Raw genomic sequence first — 14,331 nt, 5'->3', positions numbered from 1 at the left:
AAGGCAGCAGTTGTTTGATTTTGGAGTTGTCTCTCCCAGAAGAGTGGCTGTCCCAGCTAACGAGCCTCATCTGCCAGAGAGTCATAATTTTATTTACCATATGGTTTTTCTTGTCATCTACATGTTCGCTGTTTAGGCATAGATCTATTTGTTGTCTTGATGGGACAGGGATTTAACACGATAAATACTTAAATACTAGATCTATATTTAAATAGGGTATTAAAATGGGTTTTTTAAAAATATTTTACTCTTAACTTATAGACTAAAACTCTTTGCTAGCTATACTGTATATTATAGTAATATATACTATACAGCAGTGGTTCCCAAATATTTACAAAAAGTAAGTGACCCGCGACCCCCAGGGAATTAAAAAGTCGAAATTAATAAGGAAATTTATAAGGACTAAAGTAAGATTTTCTTGTAGACTTTCAAAATAAATTATTCTTGATAACAGTTTTAATACAATGAGTAAAATTTCATGCTATTAACTAACCTCAACATTCACAGTTGAGTTTTTGTTAACGTCAATCTCATGTCATTCTCAACATTTAATTTATTTCTATGTTTTGTTTAACCCTTTCCCCGGCAACATATTTGGTACCCTGTCCCCGGCAACTGGGTGGATCACACCCGGACACTTTTTATAGTAAATTCTTTTCTTTGTTCATTGTGGGGTGGGTAACAATACTGACGCAGTTAAGGTATTCAGGGCATTGTGGCCATGTGGAACACAAGACATGTTATTGTCAATGGGAGAGCTGTAATATGATACTACAGGTTAATGGGATTCTCAAGCAAGAGTTAACCTGTGGGTGGACACATGTAGTGATTTATACTCTTTGCTAGAGCTCAGACTTGCAGTTACAGACAGAACTGTAGTTTAGAGTTACAATAGGTTAATGAAATGCAGGGGTAAGATTGCCTGTGGGAGGACAATTATGGTGATTTGTACTCTTTTAGGGAGCTCTGGAATGTAGATAGAGACAGTCGATCATTTTAGCGTAACTTGACATTAACCTCATTAGTAGTAGGAATGAGGACATGAAGGCAAAACAACTTTATAATGCTGCTTGAAAGTTGATACTGGGCAATGAATTGATCAAACTGGGAGTGTGGTGGGTGTTCGACAGGTTGTGACCCTGAGAGTAAGGTTTATAAATAGTCATAAACGTTATTGAGAACACAACAGAAACAAGTCTTACGCTTTTGTCTAAACTCAAGTGCTAATGATAAAGGAATATATTTGCCAGTTTTAGTATAGCAGGTGAAAATTACCAACAAGTTTTGAGTCTGAACTATCAGTATCAGAGGTAGAAGATGAAGAATGGCAGCCATCAGTATCAGAGGTAGAAGATGAAGAAGGGCAGCCATCAGTATCAGAGGTAGAAGATGAATAGTGGCAGCCATCATTACTTGAAGACAATGCTGGTTCAGTTTCAAGCAGCTCTAATGATGAGGTCTACCCAATATACTGCATTTTCAACTCAATAATGTGTCAACAGTTGGCACACATAATGAAATGAAACTGATGGTGCAAAGTGAAGAAAAAGAAATATTTTTTAGGAAAGACAAAGTAACAGTACACCAGACCACTGCCAATAATCCCAGGAAAATTATAAACAGCCTGACTCAAAAATTTCTTCTGTACATTAATACAAAAAATAATACAACCAATATTTGACTGCATTAGCAGACATGGAGAGAAAGCAAGAGGAGACACTGGCACTCTGCAGAATAACAATTTAGTTGTATGTCAATTCAGTTCTGCTTATGGAGTTTTTGAAGGCAGAATTTTCTATGAAGAGATCCAGCAACCTTCTGGGTCATATTCACTTTGAAAACAATAACTAACAGTCCGTCAGGCTCATTGTATATTTGCTCCCATTATGGTAGATATTCCATACAAATTTAGCAATGTGTTATGTTTCTGGAGAGATCATAACTCATTGGGCAACTGGTTGATTTTAGAGGTGGGAGTAGATTTATCCAATCAATACCAAGCAACTCGGATCAGTATAGAATTAAAATATTCTCGGCACGTGACTCATGTAACACCACTAAAAGGGTGCCCATATTTTGTCAAAGAAAACAATAGTTCCCTGCCAGCAAAAGGAAATGTCCAGTTATTTTAATTTTATCTAACAACTGTGCTCTCTGAGGTGCAAATTATTAAAATGTGTTAATGTTCTATTACTTTATTACTAAAGTTGATTACTTCAAATAGTTCAATCCTGTTTGATATTTTTGTTACTCAAGTACCTTCAGATTGTTAATTTATAGTTAAACTTTGAAAATGTAACACAATGACTTAACCCACAATGAGTAAAAACAAATATTTAGAAGCCAGTTTATAAGTTATAAATATTTTTTCCATTCAAAATTGTGTACGGGTGTGTTACACCCAGTTGCCAGGGACCGTATAAAAAAAATTTCAAACCCTCATAAAAAATTTTTTTACGCATATTTTTAAAATTTACAACCTCCATTGTGTTCACCCCAACCACCTTATAGATGGGAATGAGGCCCAGAAAAATTTATAAAACGAGACTCGAGATATGAGCAAAAATATAGCGACTTCGGGTGGATTACACCCAGTCGCCGGGGAAAGGGTTAAAATTGGAAAAGTGTTGAAAATCTATTCTTGCAAAGATATGTAGACACAAAAGGAACTTAGATTCGAAAGGCAATCAATTTCACGTTTAGGTATAAATTGTGCGTACTACACCAAAAATGTGAGCAGTTTTTCATATGACGCAGAGTCATCAAGCAAATTTAAGAATTCATCTTGTAATACATTGGGAATGTTGGCAACATCAAGGGACACAGAAAATGGGTTACGTGTAGAGATTTAAGAGGCCCAGAAATCTCCTGTTTCGTCTAGCAGAGTTTCTCAAACATGGCAATATTTCCAAGATTATTTTTCTTTGCCAATTTTGTAGCTCTGATATTCCCGAGATTATCATGAAAAGAGATACTATTCGTTCATTTTATATGTTCGAATACATCTGTTAGGTATGATACTTTCTCCAACCACACCATGTCGTTAAAGTATATCAAATGGTTTGTACGCCATCTATGGTCGGGTCAAAATCGGGATTTCAGAAAACAGTAAATAATTTAGCTCCCTAACCAAGGGAAATACACTGCATGATTCACTGGTATGCCCTCGCCAGCAAGAGTCCGTTGCCAAAAAAAGTCGTAAACTATATTAAATCTGCAGCCCTAAACACCCGTCTGTTTAAAGAAGAGCGCAAAGACATGAATAAAGATCACAAGGTTCTGCTTGTCTACACTGCAGTACGCTGGCTGTCAAAAGGAAATATAGCTAATCGTGTTTTTGAATTGAAATATGAAAACAAGTTGTTCTTGGAAACGTCATCCGTTTATGACGTACACATGGAGGGGGGAAGGGGATCAGAAGATTTTGTGATTACATTCTAAAACAAACATAAAACGTGTATCTTGCGAGTAGAAAGTAAAATTAAGACGACTGTGCTGGTGTTTTAAAAACCATCACAGCGTGTAAATAAAACATGGTATTTATATCTGTCCTAACATTATTGCAAGAGCGTGTCGTCACACTTTATAAAACCCTCTTCCCGACTTTCCGGAGTGTGACGTCATTTATGGACGACTCCTAAATAAAAATAGTACCTCTTTGTTAAGCTGAAGCAAAAAGATTTAATATCATATTGCAGTTCTACTATACTACAATCCTTAATCATAATTTGTAACGAAAACGAATATGTTCTTCATAATTTTTTTAATTCTTACATTTTGAGTCCAACATCATTTATGAGGAATATGGACGACTTAATAAATGACAAGTTAATCAGTACAAAAGGGTTTGAATGTTGGACCTCCCAAAAGTTTTTGAGTTCTTGGATGTGCATAGCCTTCTTTTCAATTGAATTTAAAGACAAGAAGGCGGCACACTGTGCTACTTATATTTACAAGACAGCTATGCTGTATATATTAAACAACACAGTCAATACAATATACATACAAATAGACATTTTTTGTCAAGGGAAACTACTCTAATTTTTGTTTGGAAAGATGTCAGCTGTTTTTATTTACTAATATTTATCTGAAACACCTTGTTTAAAATTGTAACATAACATAAATATAGATCTACTTATTTTTTAAAATATATTAATCAGTTACCTTTCCTGCACATTACTAGAATAGAATCTAGATCTAGATCTAGATCTAGATCTAATGCCGGCGAATTAATTATCATTACGCTAAAACTTGACTAAAATTAAAAATAATAAAACGATATCACTAGATCTAGTATTAGTATCTAGATCTAGATCTAGATCTAGTATTATATTAGCCTACTTACATAATAAGTCATATTAATAAATAAATCCAATTAATTTAATTTACCGAAACATAACTATCTATCAGCCATCGAAAACTATCCAGCAAAACGGACTGGTTTTGCAGTAATTTGCAAATACTGGATCTGCTCTCAGCAGTACAAGATACAAATTCAGACATGTTTTTGTATTTCAAAGGGAGTGCATCCCTATTAAAATGACGAAATACGGAAAGTGGACTAGCTACAAAATGACACCATATTATGTATGTTTATAGGACAAATAAGCCTACCTCTCTAGATAGACGGTTAGTTCTACTAAAAAGTAGAAAATAAATTATTTTCTTTAAATATATAATAATATACTACTATTTAGGCCTAAATAACTATAAAGAAAAGCTTGGGTCACTTTATTATCTATTGGATACCTTTACTAATATTTAGGAGGATACCACACCATCCTTGATCCAGTTGCGATAACATTTTACAAAGGTTGGGAGAGGGGGGGGGGGGGGAGGGTCTGGAGAAAACGCCCGACAACAATGAAGATAACTATGGATGGGGAAGGGGGATCTGTAAAAAAACATCTTGGCCTTATTTCATTTGTGACGATTAGAAAAGCAAGAGGAATCCCAGGACTACAGTAAAACTTATCAACCATACTTTACATACTTTCTTCTTCATTCTTATAGAGCTCAGCAAAAGCAACTCAATTAGTATTAGACAGCAATATCGTTGCTCAAAGGTTTTTAACTCAGAAAGCCCCCTCCCCCCCCCGAAGAAATTGAATTTATATAGAAAACAGTCTTTTACTAGTGTCCGCCCCAACCCACCCATCCTGGTAAAATATATGGCGAAAACTACAAGCGTTGGGCTTGGCTGTGCTTGATTGTCGTGATCCACATTTTTTGCCTGCTGATGCGTAAATGGCAGCACTGTCATTTCTTTCAAGTGCAGAGATCCCCGCAGCATTTAATGAACTAAAAAAACATGTTTCCACCTAACACAGCAGAGCTGGTGAAGTGGTTTGACGAGACATACGTTTGTGGCCGTGTGAGGTTGTTAAATACAAGAGAGGCGAGGGTTTCACCGCTTTTTCCACCAGAGTTCTGGTCTTTACACGCCAATTAGGGGTCATCCACAAATGACGTCACGCTTTTTTTGACGATTTTTACCTCCTCCTCCCCTCCGTCACACATCGTCACAAAGAGCCAGCCCCCCCCCCCCCCCCAAATGACGTCACATCTCAGCCTCAGGCTATTTAATTTTTCTTAAAACATCGATATTTTCCCAAAATCGTGTCAGAACTATGTCAACATAGAGTCTTTTGATCAATTCCTATTACAATTTATTAAAACCGTTAGTAAAACGCGAAATAACGGCTCAAACTCGTTTTCTAACATTGCTTTTTACAATGCAAATGTGTGACGTCACATCAGCTGAACACCCCCCCCCTCATCACACACAAAATTACGGACCCCCATCCCCCCACCCCCATACGCGTGTGACGTCATTTATGGACGACCCCCTTATCTAAATGTTTTCCAAGAACCCAAAACACAGTGTTTCTCCCAGACTTTTTTCTCCGGGGGTGCACTTGAAATTTTCGGGGGGGGGGGGGGGGGGGCGGACAACAATATCCGGGGGGGGGGGTGGCGGACACTGTCAAAAGTATATATTTTCTATATAAATTCCATTTCGTTCGGGGGGGGGGCGGTAGAATTTCTTTGGGGGGGGGGGGCAATGCCCCCCCCCCCCCCCCCGAAGAGATGCATGGAAGAAACTCTGCCAAAACACAGTTGAAGAGTGACACAGTAGGTAGCAGGTAATCGTCGGAAAAGATCACCCTGCTTTGTTTGCTCAAAAAACTAAAACAAGAACATTTACTGAAAGAGGGCAGGATAGAAAATGTCATTGCAGAACGTGAAAACAGAAGTAGACTTGAATTTCTACGTGGCATAGCGGCATAGCATATAATTTATCATACTAGGCCCTTATTTTTTTATATTGTACCATAACTTATTGTAACTCATTATGTAATTTGTTTTATTAAAAATTAAACACGTCTATAATTGTATTATAATTTGTTGTTTTACAAAAAATTGTCGGCCTTAGCTCTTTTCGGCCTTATTTCCTGTCGGCCTTTTTGATGTCAGCCTTTTGGCTTGTCCGGATCCCTTTTTTTGGAACATTGATTGTGTATAATTCAATACGGCAGCCTAAAATGAGCCCCCCCCCCCTTTAAGGTCGGCGCCCACTCCTTAAGTTCGTCCCCCGCGCCTTATTCAAGATGAATATTTTACAAGCTCTTTCGTAGGTCACATTGTCTAGCCTGACTGCCTATGAGTTTGCGGTCAAATCTAATTCTTTTGCTTCAGATTTAAACGGCCCTATATAATATGATAATTGGAGTTTAGACGGAGAACTCATTTATTCTTGCATTATCATCGGAAAGTAATTTATCTGCAAAGTTGAAATGAATCTGCTCATTAGAACTGAATCAAAGTTGGTTGCAAGATTTGACCATACACCAATAGCTTTGTGACTTGTGTTCGTGTGTGTGTGTGTGTGTGTGTGTGTGTGTGTGTGTGTGTGTGTTTAAACGAATGTGTTAATGTGTTAATGTTTGGTGTCAAGTCATTTGGACTCAGAAATACAAACAAGTTAACCCGAACAGTCTGAAAGAGTTTGGTTACTTGTTAGACCAGTGTTGAAATGACTAGCAGATGTGTTGGATTATTTTCTCAACCTTAGCCATGTCTCAACCCTAGCCATGTTAATATTTTCTTCAACCTCACTGTTTTCAGAGCTAAGCCTTTTTTTTAAAGAGCTAAGCGACTAATTCCTTAACAAACATTTTTGCCGTGACTTTTGGACGTTTTATTGACAGAAGATAAACATATGGGAAGAAGATCCGACTTCTTTTTTAAAAATTTAACGTAGCTAACTTCAAGGCTTTAGTTGTCTTTGTACAAGCAACCTATGTCGGTTGTCTTTTGCATCTACATCCCTCCTCCCCCTTAATAGGATTAAAATGTCACTAACCATGGGACTCAGGATTATCTTTAGGATGCCTGATGTGTTTAAATAGTCACTGGAATTCGGTTGTTTTTACCGTGTAGGCAAAGCTCTCTGAAGCATCTTTAAAAGCAAACAAGTTGACCTATAAATGTTGGGACAGCCATGAGACAAACTGTTCAAATTAAGCTTGTAGTGTTTTCTTTTAAATATGCAATATGTGTTTCTTAACTAAATAAAAACTTTGTCTTTGCAGTTGAGAATGTCGATTTCGAATCTAATTATCTTTTTGTGTATATACTTTTTGACTGAACTACGTGCGCAACACGAGATATGTTCGCGACACACATGTCATCAGCCTACCTGTCGTTGCCCAGCACACAGTATTCCAGGAAATATTCGCCCGGAAAAAGTTCCGCAGATGATTTTAATAGCATTCGATGACGCTGTTAACTGGGATAATTGGAAGTATTATTTAAGGTAGTTTAATTTTTCTTAACCTGTCTTATAAGTTCATATTTAAAAAAAAATTAAAATCTGTATGAATGGGATATTTTAACATGATTATCCGCTCATCTTCTCTAATAATATTTTCGCATTTAGGTACACACACACACACACATACCCATATATATATATATATATATATATATATATATATATATATATATATATATATATATATATATATATATATATATATGCCTCAATAAATATAAACAAAAAATATACAAACGTTATGTATATACAGTGGCGTAGGCAGGGGGTAGGGGGTTACAATCCCCCATGGACCCCTCTATAAAAAAATTATTTTCATATTACCACTGTTACTTATTTAAATATATTTCTAAATCAGTATACATGTATTATTGTATATGTATGTTTATAACAGTTATCTATACACTGACGCTATGTTCAATCTGAGTTTGTGTAGAGCGACATTAATGTCACACCTAGGTATACGCTTGGCAAGATAATAGACCTAAAGTGACGGGACAGTGATGAATGAAGTTGACCCCCCCCCCTCCGTCCCCCACAACCCACCCCGAACTGATCTGTTAAGTACATTTGGGAAAACGCGTAATGAGGTACCAAAGTACCATGCCGACATAGTCATAGCTTTTAAAACAGGTAAAACTTGTAAATATTGTTTTTCCAATAAACAGTACAGAGCTGTGTGAGCTTCTTCTTCTTCTTCTTCGTTCTTAATTTTTAGTGTTGGGTGGGATCGAGCCTTATCTGCCAGAGGGTTTGAACTCGAGACTTTTTTCGAATTTATCAACCATGAGCTTTGCCGACTCGACCATGCTTCCATCACAATTAAGGATTACGTGTCAACGGGTTATGCGCCATTGAGACAATTGACTCCGATTTCAGCCTGCTTTTCTTTTAGGATTTGCTTCCAACCAAGAACAAACTACAAGGCAGCAGTTGTTTGATTTTTAGAAGAGTGGCTGTCCCCAGCTAACGAGCCTCATCTGCCCGAGGGTTCGAACTCGAGACTTTTCGGTTTAGCAACCATGAGCTTTACCGACTCGACCACGCCGAGCAATACAGTAATCTAAACCATACCTTATCATTATATTAAAAACTTATCTTTAAATAACACAATATGCAGTAGCTAGTAAAGTGTATGAGCTGAACTGCAAGACCAATATTTTAGTTTCTGCAGGCTATTAATAGTATTATCTATATATATAATTCTCTTCTTGGAGACGTTAGAAAACACCAAGCTGTAAGCGCGCCTAGCAGTCCCCTCTCTTCCTCTCTAGGCATATCTCAACCACCCCCACCCCCACATGGTCTGGTGTGCTGTGGTTCACGCTAAATGTTCACAATCGTCGTGACGCCTATTAGGGGCAGATAATTTAGTTTGAAACTATTTTAAACTTAGGGGAGGTAACTAAGAGGAGGCTGCTTTCACGGGGGGGGGGGGGGGGGTTTAGTGTTTTAAAGCAAATATTTTCAGTGACAGCATTGGTACTGTCGAATTCACAAATTATGAATTACTGAAAAGTAGAAAATAAAACTAAATAGCGGCGTGTGATACGCCGCGGGTCGGCTCGTTCAGAATGTTCCACCTATTAGATTTAAAAAAAAATATTTTGAAAAGAGTGCTTTCATGCCAACTCTGATTTCAAAAACTTTCATTACGCTGTATGATGACGATATATTTAATTCTGATTGTAGACAATATATCTGTGTAAAAACGAATAGTGTTAAGCTACTTTATTACATACTGAAGTAATTATTGATCTGTTTTGACATTTACAGTCAAATGTGTAGACATATGGTTACAGGACATTACCCCCCCCCCCCCCGGAAATTACCCCCGGACACCCCCCCCCGTATTTACCCCCCGGAGCAATTACCCCCCCCCCCCCTTGTCAATTACCCCCCACCCTTTCCTCTCAAGTAAGAGTTCTAACTCTAACTAGAATTATATACCTATAAACTACTTTAATCCGAACCTTAAGAAAAAGACCAAAACCTAAACATCCACCTTAGCCTAAAACTTCACACAAAACCAAAACCAACGCTAGACACAACCCTAACCCTAACCCTAACCCTAACCCTAGCCCTAAACCTAAACCTAAACCTAAACCTAAACCTAAACCTAAACCTAAACCTAAACCTAAACCTAAACCTAAACCTAAACCTAAACCTAAACCTAAACCTAAACCTAAACCTAAACCTAAACCTAAACCTAAACCTAAACCTAAACCTAAACCTAAACCTAAACCTAAACCTAAACCTAAACCTAAACCTAAACCTAAACCTAAACCTAAACCTAAACCTAAACCTAAACCTAAACCTAAACCTAAACCTAAACCTAAACCTAGCCCGAACCCGAACCCTAACCCGAACCCTAACCCTAACCCTAAACCTGGCCCTAACCCTCCCTAACCCTGTCCGGGGGGGGGGGGGGGTAATGTCCTACTGGGCGGGGGGGTAATTGACAGGGGGGTAATTGTCAGGGGTGGGGGGGTAATTACTCCGGGGGTAATGTTGGGGATGTCCGGGGGGTAAATGACAGGGGGGAAATGCCCTGTTCCCTAGACATATACATTTCTAAATTAAGAAAGTGATTATTTCCCCTAGTTCGCTTGTCTTAATTGATATTCCAGGAATCATTATGTCAAATTGGTTTTTACTTTCTCGTATATACGAAGTATAGAGAAAGTCTTGCAATCGTGCAAAAAAAAAATCGAGATTTTTACGAATCTCGACGTTTTACACCTCCCTGAGTTGGAAAAACATAGTTTTGCAATCTTGTCCGTATGTCTGTGTGTGTGTTTGTGTGTGTCTGTAAACACGATAACTTGAGTACCGTTACAGCTACGTTGATCAAATGTCATATATAAGTATTATATCAAAATTGTAGATCCGTATAAACTTTTGAGCGATTTCCGATAACCGGAAGTGGAACTTTTTCTACTTTGAATTTTTCAAAAGCCTATAACTTGAATACTATTTCAGATAGATAAATGAAATTTCACTTGTAAGTAAAAGATCGCCTTCTGTTGAATTTTGAGTAATTTCCGTTTATCGGAAGTAGTAATTTTCGCTTATTTCCGCTTTCTCAAAAAAACGTATGTGAATTTATAAAGTACTAATAATAGTTCGCACTATTATACATATTTTGTTTTGCGTTTACTTGGTGTGCGATTCTTTTTTCTACGAGATTCTATTCTATTTTAAAACTTTTAAGTATTTAAAATTGGATTAAAAATCATGTCTATATACCGAGTTGCCATCCCCAGTTGTTTCATATAAGAATATTCGAGAAAGTTTAGGGGAGATCACTCCCGGTTTATTTCCTATTACTTTTTTCCTGTCTTTCTTTTCCTAGCGACTTTTTTTCCTACAATCAATATCCATATCCACACACACTCACACACACACACGTGTGTGTATATAATGCCAGTTAATGTGCTACATAGGATATATGACTACATATTTTAGTGTTTACCTACTTGAAGCTCAATATAATTTTAACAGGCTGTTCCCTCCTGATGGTCGCAGAAAAAATCCAAATGGATGTCCTATTTCTTCTACATTTTTTGTCTCTCACAATTTTACGGACTATTGCATGGTACGAAAACTTCACGCTCGTGGAATGGAAATAGGAGATCACAGCGTTACCCACAAATTACCGAGACTTTGGTGGACCGAAGCCAATAAATCAGAAATGCAATACGAGGTAAGAAATCAATCAGAATTGATATTGATGCAAATGTGCATTCTTATAACATGGTGACTAAAAAACATTTTAGGCGTGGATCTCTGAAATATTATTTTGGGTTGATTTATTGAAATGTTAAATTACTGGGTCCAACCAGTCTCTCACCTTGAACCTTTGTCTAACCAGTCTCTCACCTTGAACCTTTGTCTAACCAGTCTCTCACCTTGAACCTTTGTCTAACCAGTCTCTCACCTTGAACCTTTGTCTAACCAGTCTCTCACCTTGAACCTTTGCCTAACCAGTCTCTCACCTTGAACCTTTCTCCAGTCTCTCACCTTGAACCTTTGTCTAACCAGTCCCTCACCTTGAACCTTTGTCTAACCAGTCTCTCACTTTGAACCTTTCTCCAGTCTCTCACCTTGAACCTTTGTCTAACCAGTCTCTCACCTTGAACCTTTGTCTAACCAGTCTCTCACCTTGAACCTTTGTCTAACCAGTCTCTCACCTTGAACCTTTGCCTAACCAGTCTCTCACCTTGAACCTTTCTCCAGTCTCTCACCTTGAACCTTTGCCTAACCAGTCCCTCACCTTGAACCTTTGTCTAACCAGTCTCTCACCTTGAACCTTTCTCCAGTCTCTCACCTTGAACCTCTGTCTAACCAGTCTCTCACCTTGAACCTTTGTCTAACCAGTCTCTCACTTTGAACCTTTGTCTAACCTGGGGGGGGGGGGGACAACATTTTGCGGGGGGCGGGGCGGTAGAAAGAATTTCTGTTCGAAAACCGACTAGGGTGAAGAGGTTCACTCTATATTAAAGTCTATAAGAAGAAGGCCTATAGAACCAATTGAAACAGAGATTGAGGGGATCAGGCTAATGTAAAGCATTCAAGTCGTAAATCGCTAAAAGCTTTAGTTGTTTCACTAATATCATTCGCTTTACAGGTTTTGAATCAAAGGAGGAACCTAGCTGACCTAGCACATATTCCATTGGAAGACATTCGAGGCTGGCGAAGTCCATTTCTGCAGCCGGCAGGAGACGATCTATTTTCTGTTCTCTACGAAAACAATTTCACGTAGGAATGCTTTGCAACTACCTTATTTAACACATTTTTAAAAATGCATTGATCTACTAGTAGTCTTCGTACTTTGTATGATACTCTTATCGCTCGAATTTTATAGAAATATAGAGAATAACTATTTAAGATTGATAACTGGAAAAAAATTCCCTATACAGATATGATGCAACCATGACGTACTCTTTCCCAAAAAATCTCTACTCACCTGTCTTGTGGCCGTTTACTCTAGATTTTGGCTACACTTTAGTTTGTAACATTGCTCGTTGCCCACAAGAGAAATATCCAGGAATGTGGATACTACCTGTGGTAGTTCTAATGGATTACAGAGAACAAAAGCCATGTGCATATGTTGATGACTGTGCTAACATGCCACGAGAGAAGAATGAGGCTTATCAGGTAGGTACTTTTTACTATAGCTGTATCGTCCATAAATGACGTCACACTCGAAGGGGGGGAGGGGGGTCCGTAATTTCGTGACAGTGTGTGATGAGGGGAGGGGTGGGGGGTTCAGAAGGTGCGACGTCACACGTTTGCATTATAAAATAGCAATGTTAGAAAACAAATTTTAGACGTTATTTCGCGTTTTAGAAAACTGATTTAATAAATTGCAATAGGAATTGATTAACATACTCTAATTTGACAGAGTTCAGACAAGAGATTGGAAAAATATCGATGTTTTAAGAAAAATTCAACTGCAGTTTTGAGGGGGGGGGGGGGTTGTAGGCTGAGGTGTGATGTCATTTTAGGAGGAGGTCTGGTTTTTTGTGACGATGTGTGACGGAGGGGGGGGGGAGGTAAAAATCATCCAAAAAGCGTGACGTCATTTATGGATGACCCCTTAAAACGTCTAAATATTATAGAGATTTTATTTTTTTAAAGTCCTAGTTACCTATGTAGCAGTGACTATAGAGTAATCCGAACCCAACTAAGGCTAAAGTCAATGTGGCTTGTCATATTCCCTGAGACTGCGACAGTTTGTAGCTTACTTGTAGATAACACTTGGGCAATTTCTTTCTTTTCTCAGATGCTTTGGAAAAATTTTCTTCGTAACTATCGCAGTAATCGAGCTCCACTGTACCTAAATTTGCATTCCCCTTGGCTAAACACTGAATATCAACTAGATGCAATGGACGAATTTATTGAAAAATTAACATCGTTTGATGATGTGTATATCGTAACTGTCTCTCAAGCACTTCAGTGGCAGATGAATCCCACACCACTGGACCAAATTAAAGATTTCAAACCATTTCAATGCCCTACATTTGAAGCTAATATAGAAGATAAAAAGAAATGTACATTCACATTTAAACATAGCACAGCTGTTGATGATCACAATAAACAGTCAACACAAGAAGAAAGTAAAACTAACCATTTTGCCAAGAACAATCAAGAGAAGGTGTCTAAAGTAGAGGGCGCTAGAGAGAAGGAAACACAAGTAGATTATGACAAAGCGCGACGCATTCATACTAATGTTAACAACAGAGTTCACAGCAGTGAAAATGATTTCTTTGATGAGGACAATAACAAAGAATTAGATACTGGTGGCATTCATCATCACCACAGTCATAAAACACATAAGCCGTGGTTTTTAAAAGGAGACGCCCCGCGCTTGATTCCTCATATAACGTTTAGCTCATTTTATTACTTCGTTCTCTTGTGCTTATATTCTTGAAAGGTAAGCATATAAAGAGAATAAAGAAGGTCAATATGTGAAACATTAAATTTATTTT

General features: G+C 37.8%; 2 protein-coding genes across 5 annotated transcripts in view; one reads left to right on the top strand and one right to left on the bottom strand.

Annotated features, from left to right (window-relative positions):
* The window catches only part of LOC131954072 (methyltransferase-like protein 25B), a 22,769-nt gene extending 17,987 nt beyond the window's left edge, over positions 1-4,782 (bottom strand). For 2 of the 4 annotated variants that reach the window (XM_059317583.1, XM_059317621.1), the window contains exon 1: positions 4,390-4,518. In XM_059317583.1, the coding sequence (XP_059173566.1) occupies positions 4,390-4,503 (114 nt within the window). In that variant the 5' untranslated portion in view covers positions 4,504-4,518. Of the gene's footprint in view, positions 1-4,389; positions 4,519-4,749 lie in introns of those variants that run through there. The other 2 variants (XM_059317614.1, XM_059317606.1) reach the window with 2 other exon arrangements.
* On the top strand, positions 4,510-14,331 carry LOC131954106 (chitin deacetylase 7). The gene is made up of 6 exons (XM_059317632.1): positions 4,510-4,629; positions 7,596-7,819; positions 11,342-11,543; positions 12,468-12,598; positions 12,760-12,997; positions 13,626-14,331. Exons 2-6 carry the CDS (start codon positions 7,602-7,604, stop codon positions 14,271-14,273), a joined length of 1,437 nt encoding a protein of 478 aa, XP_059173615.1. The 5' UTR covers positions 4,510-4,629; positions 7,596-7,601; the 3' UTR covers positions 14,274-14,331.

Source organism: Physella acuta, unplaced genomic scaffold (assembly GCF_028476545.2).
Source record: "Physella acuta isolate Inbredline_101_S28 unplaced genomic scaffold, ASM2847654v3 ptg000078l, whole genome shotgun sequence".
Classification (NCBI taxonomy): Eukaryota; Metazoa; Mollusca; class Gastropoda; family Physidae; genus Physella; species Physella acuta.
This window is presented reverse-complemented; position numbering and strand designations above follow the sequence as displayed.

Excerpts from the sequence above, each read along its gene's own strand:
- LOC131954106 (XM_059317632.1), top strand. The coding sequence starts at position 7,602 with ATGTCGATTTCGAATCTAATTATCTTTTTGTGTATATACTTTTTGACT. Across the intron at positions 11,544-12,467 it reads AATCAGAAATGCAATACGAG|GTTTTGAATCAAAGGAGGAA; the intron begins GTAAGAAATCAA and ends TTCGCTTTACAG. Across the intron at positions 12,599-12,759 it reads CTCTACGAAAACAATTTCAC|ATATGATGCAACCATGACGT; the intron begins GTAGGAATGCTT and ends TTCCCTATACAG.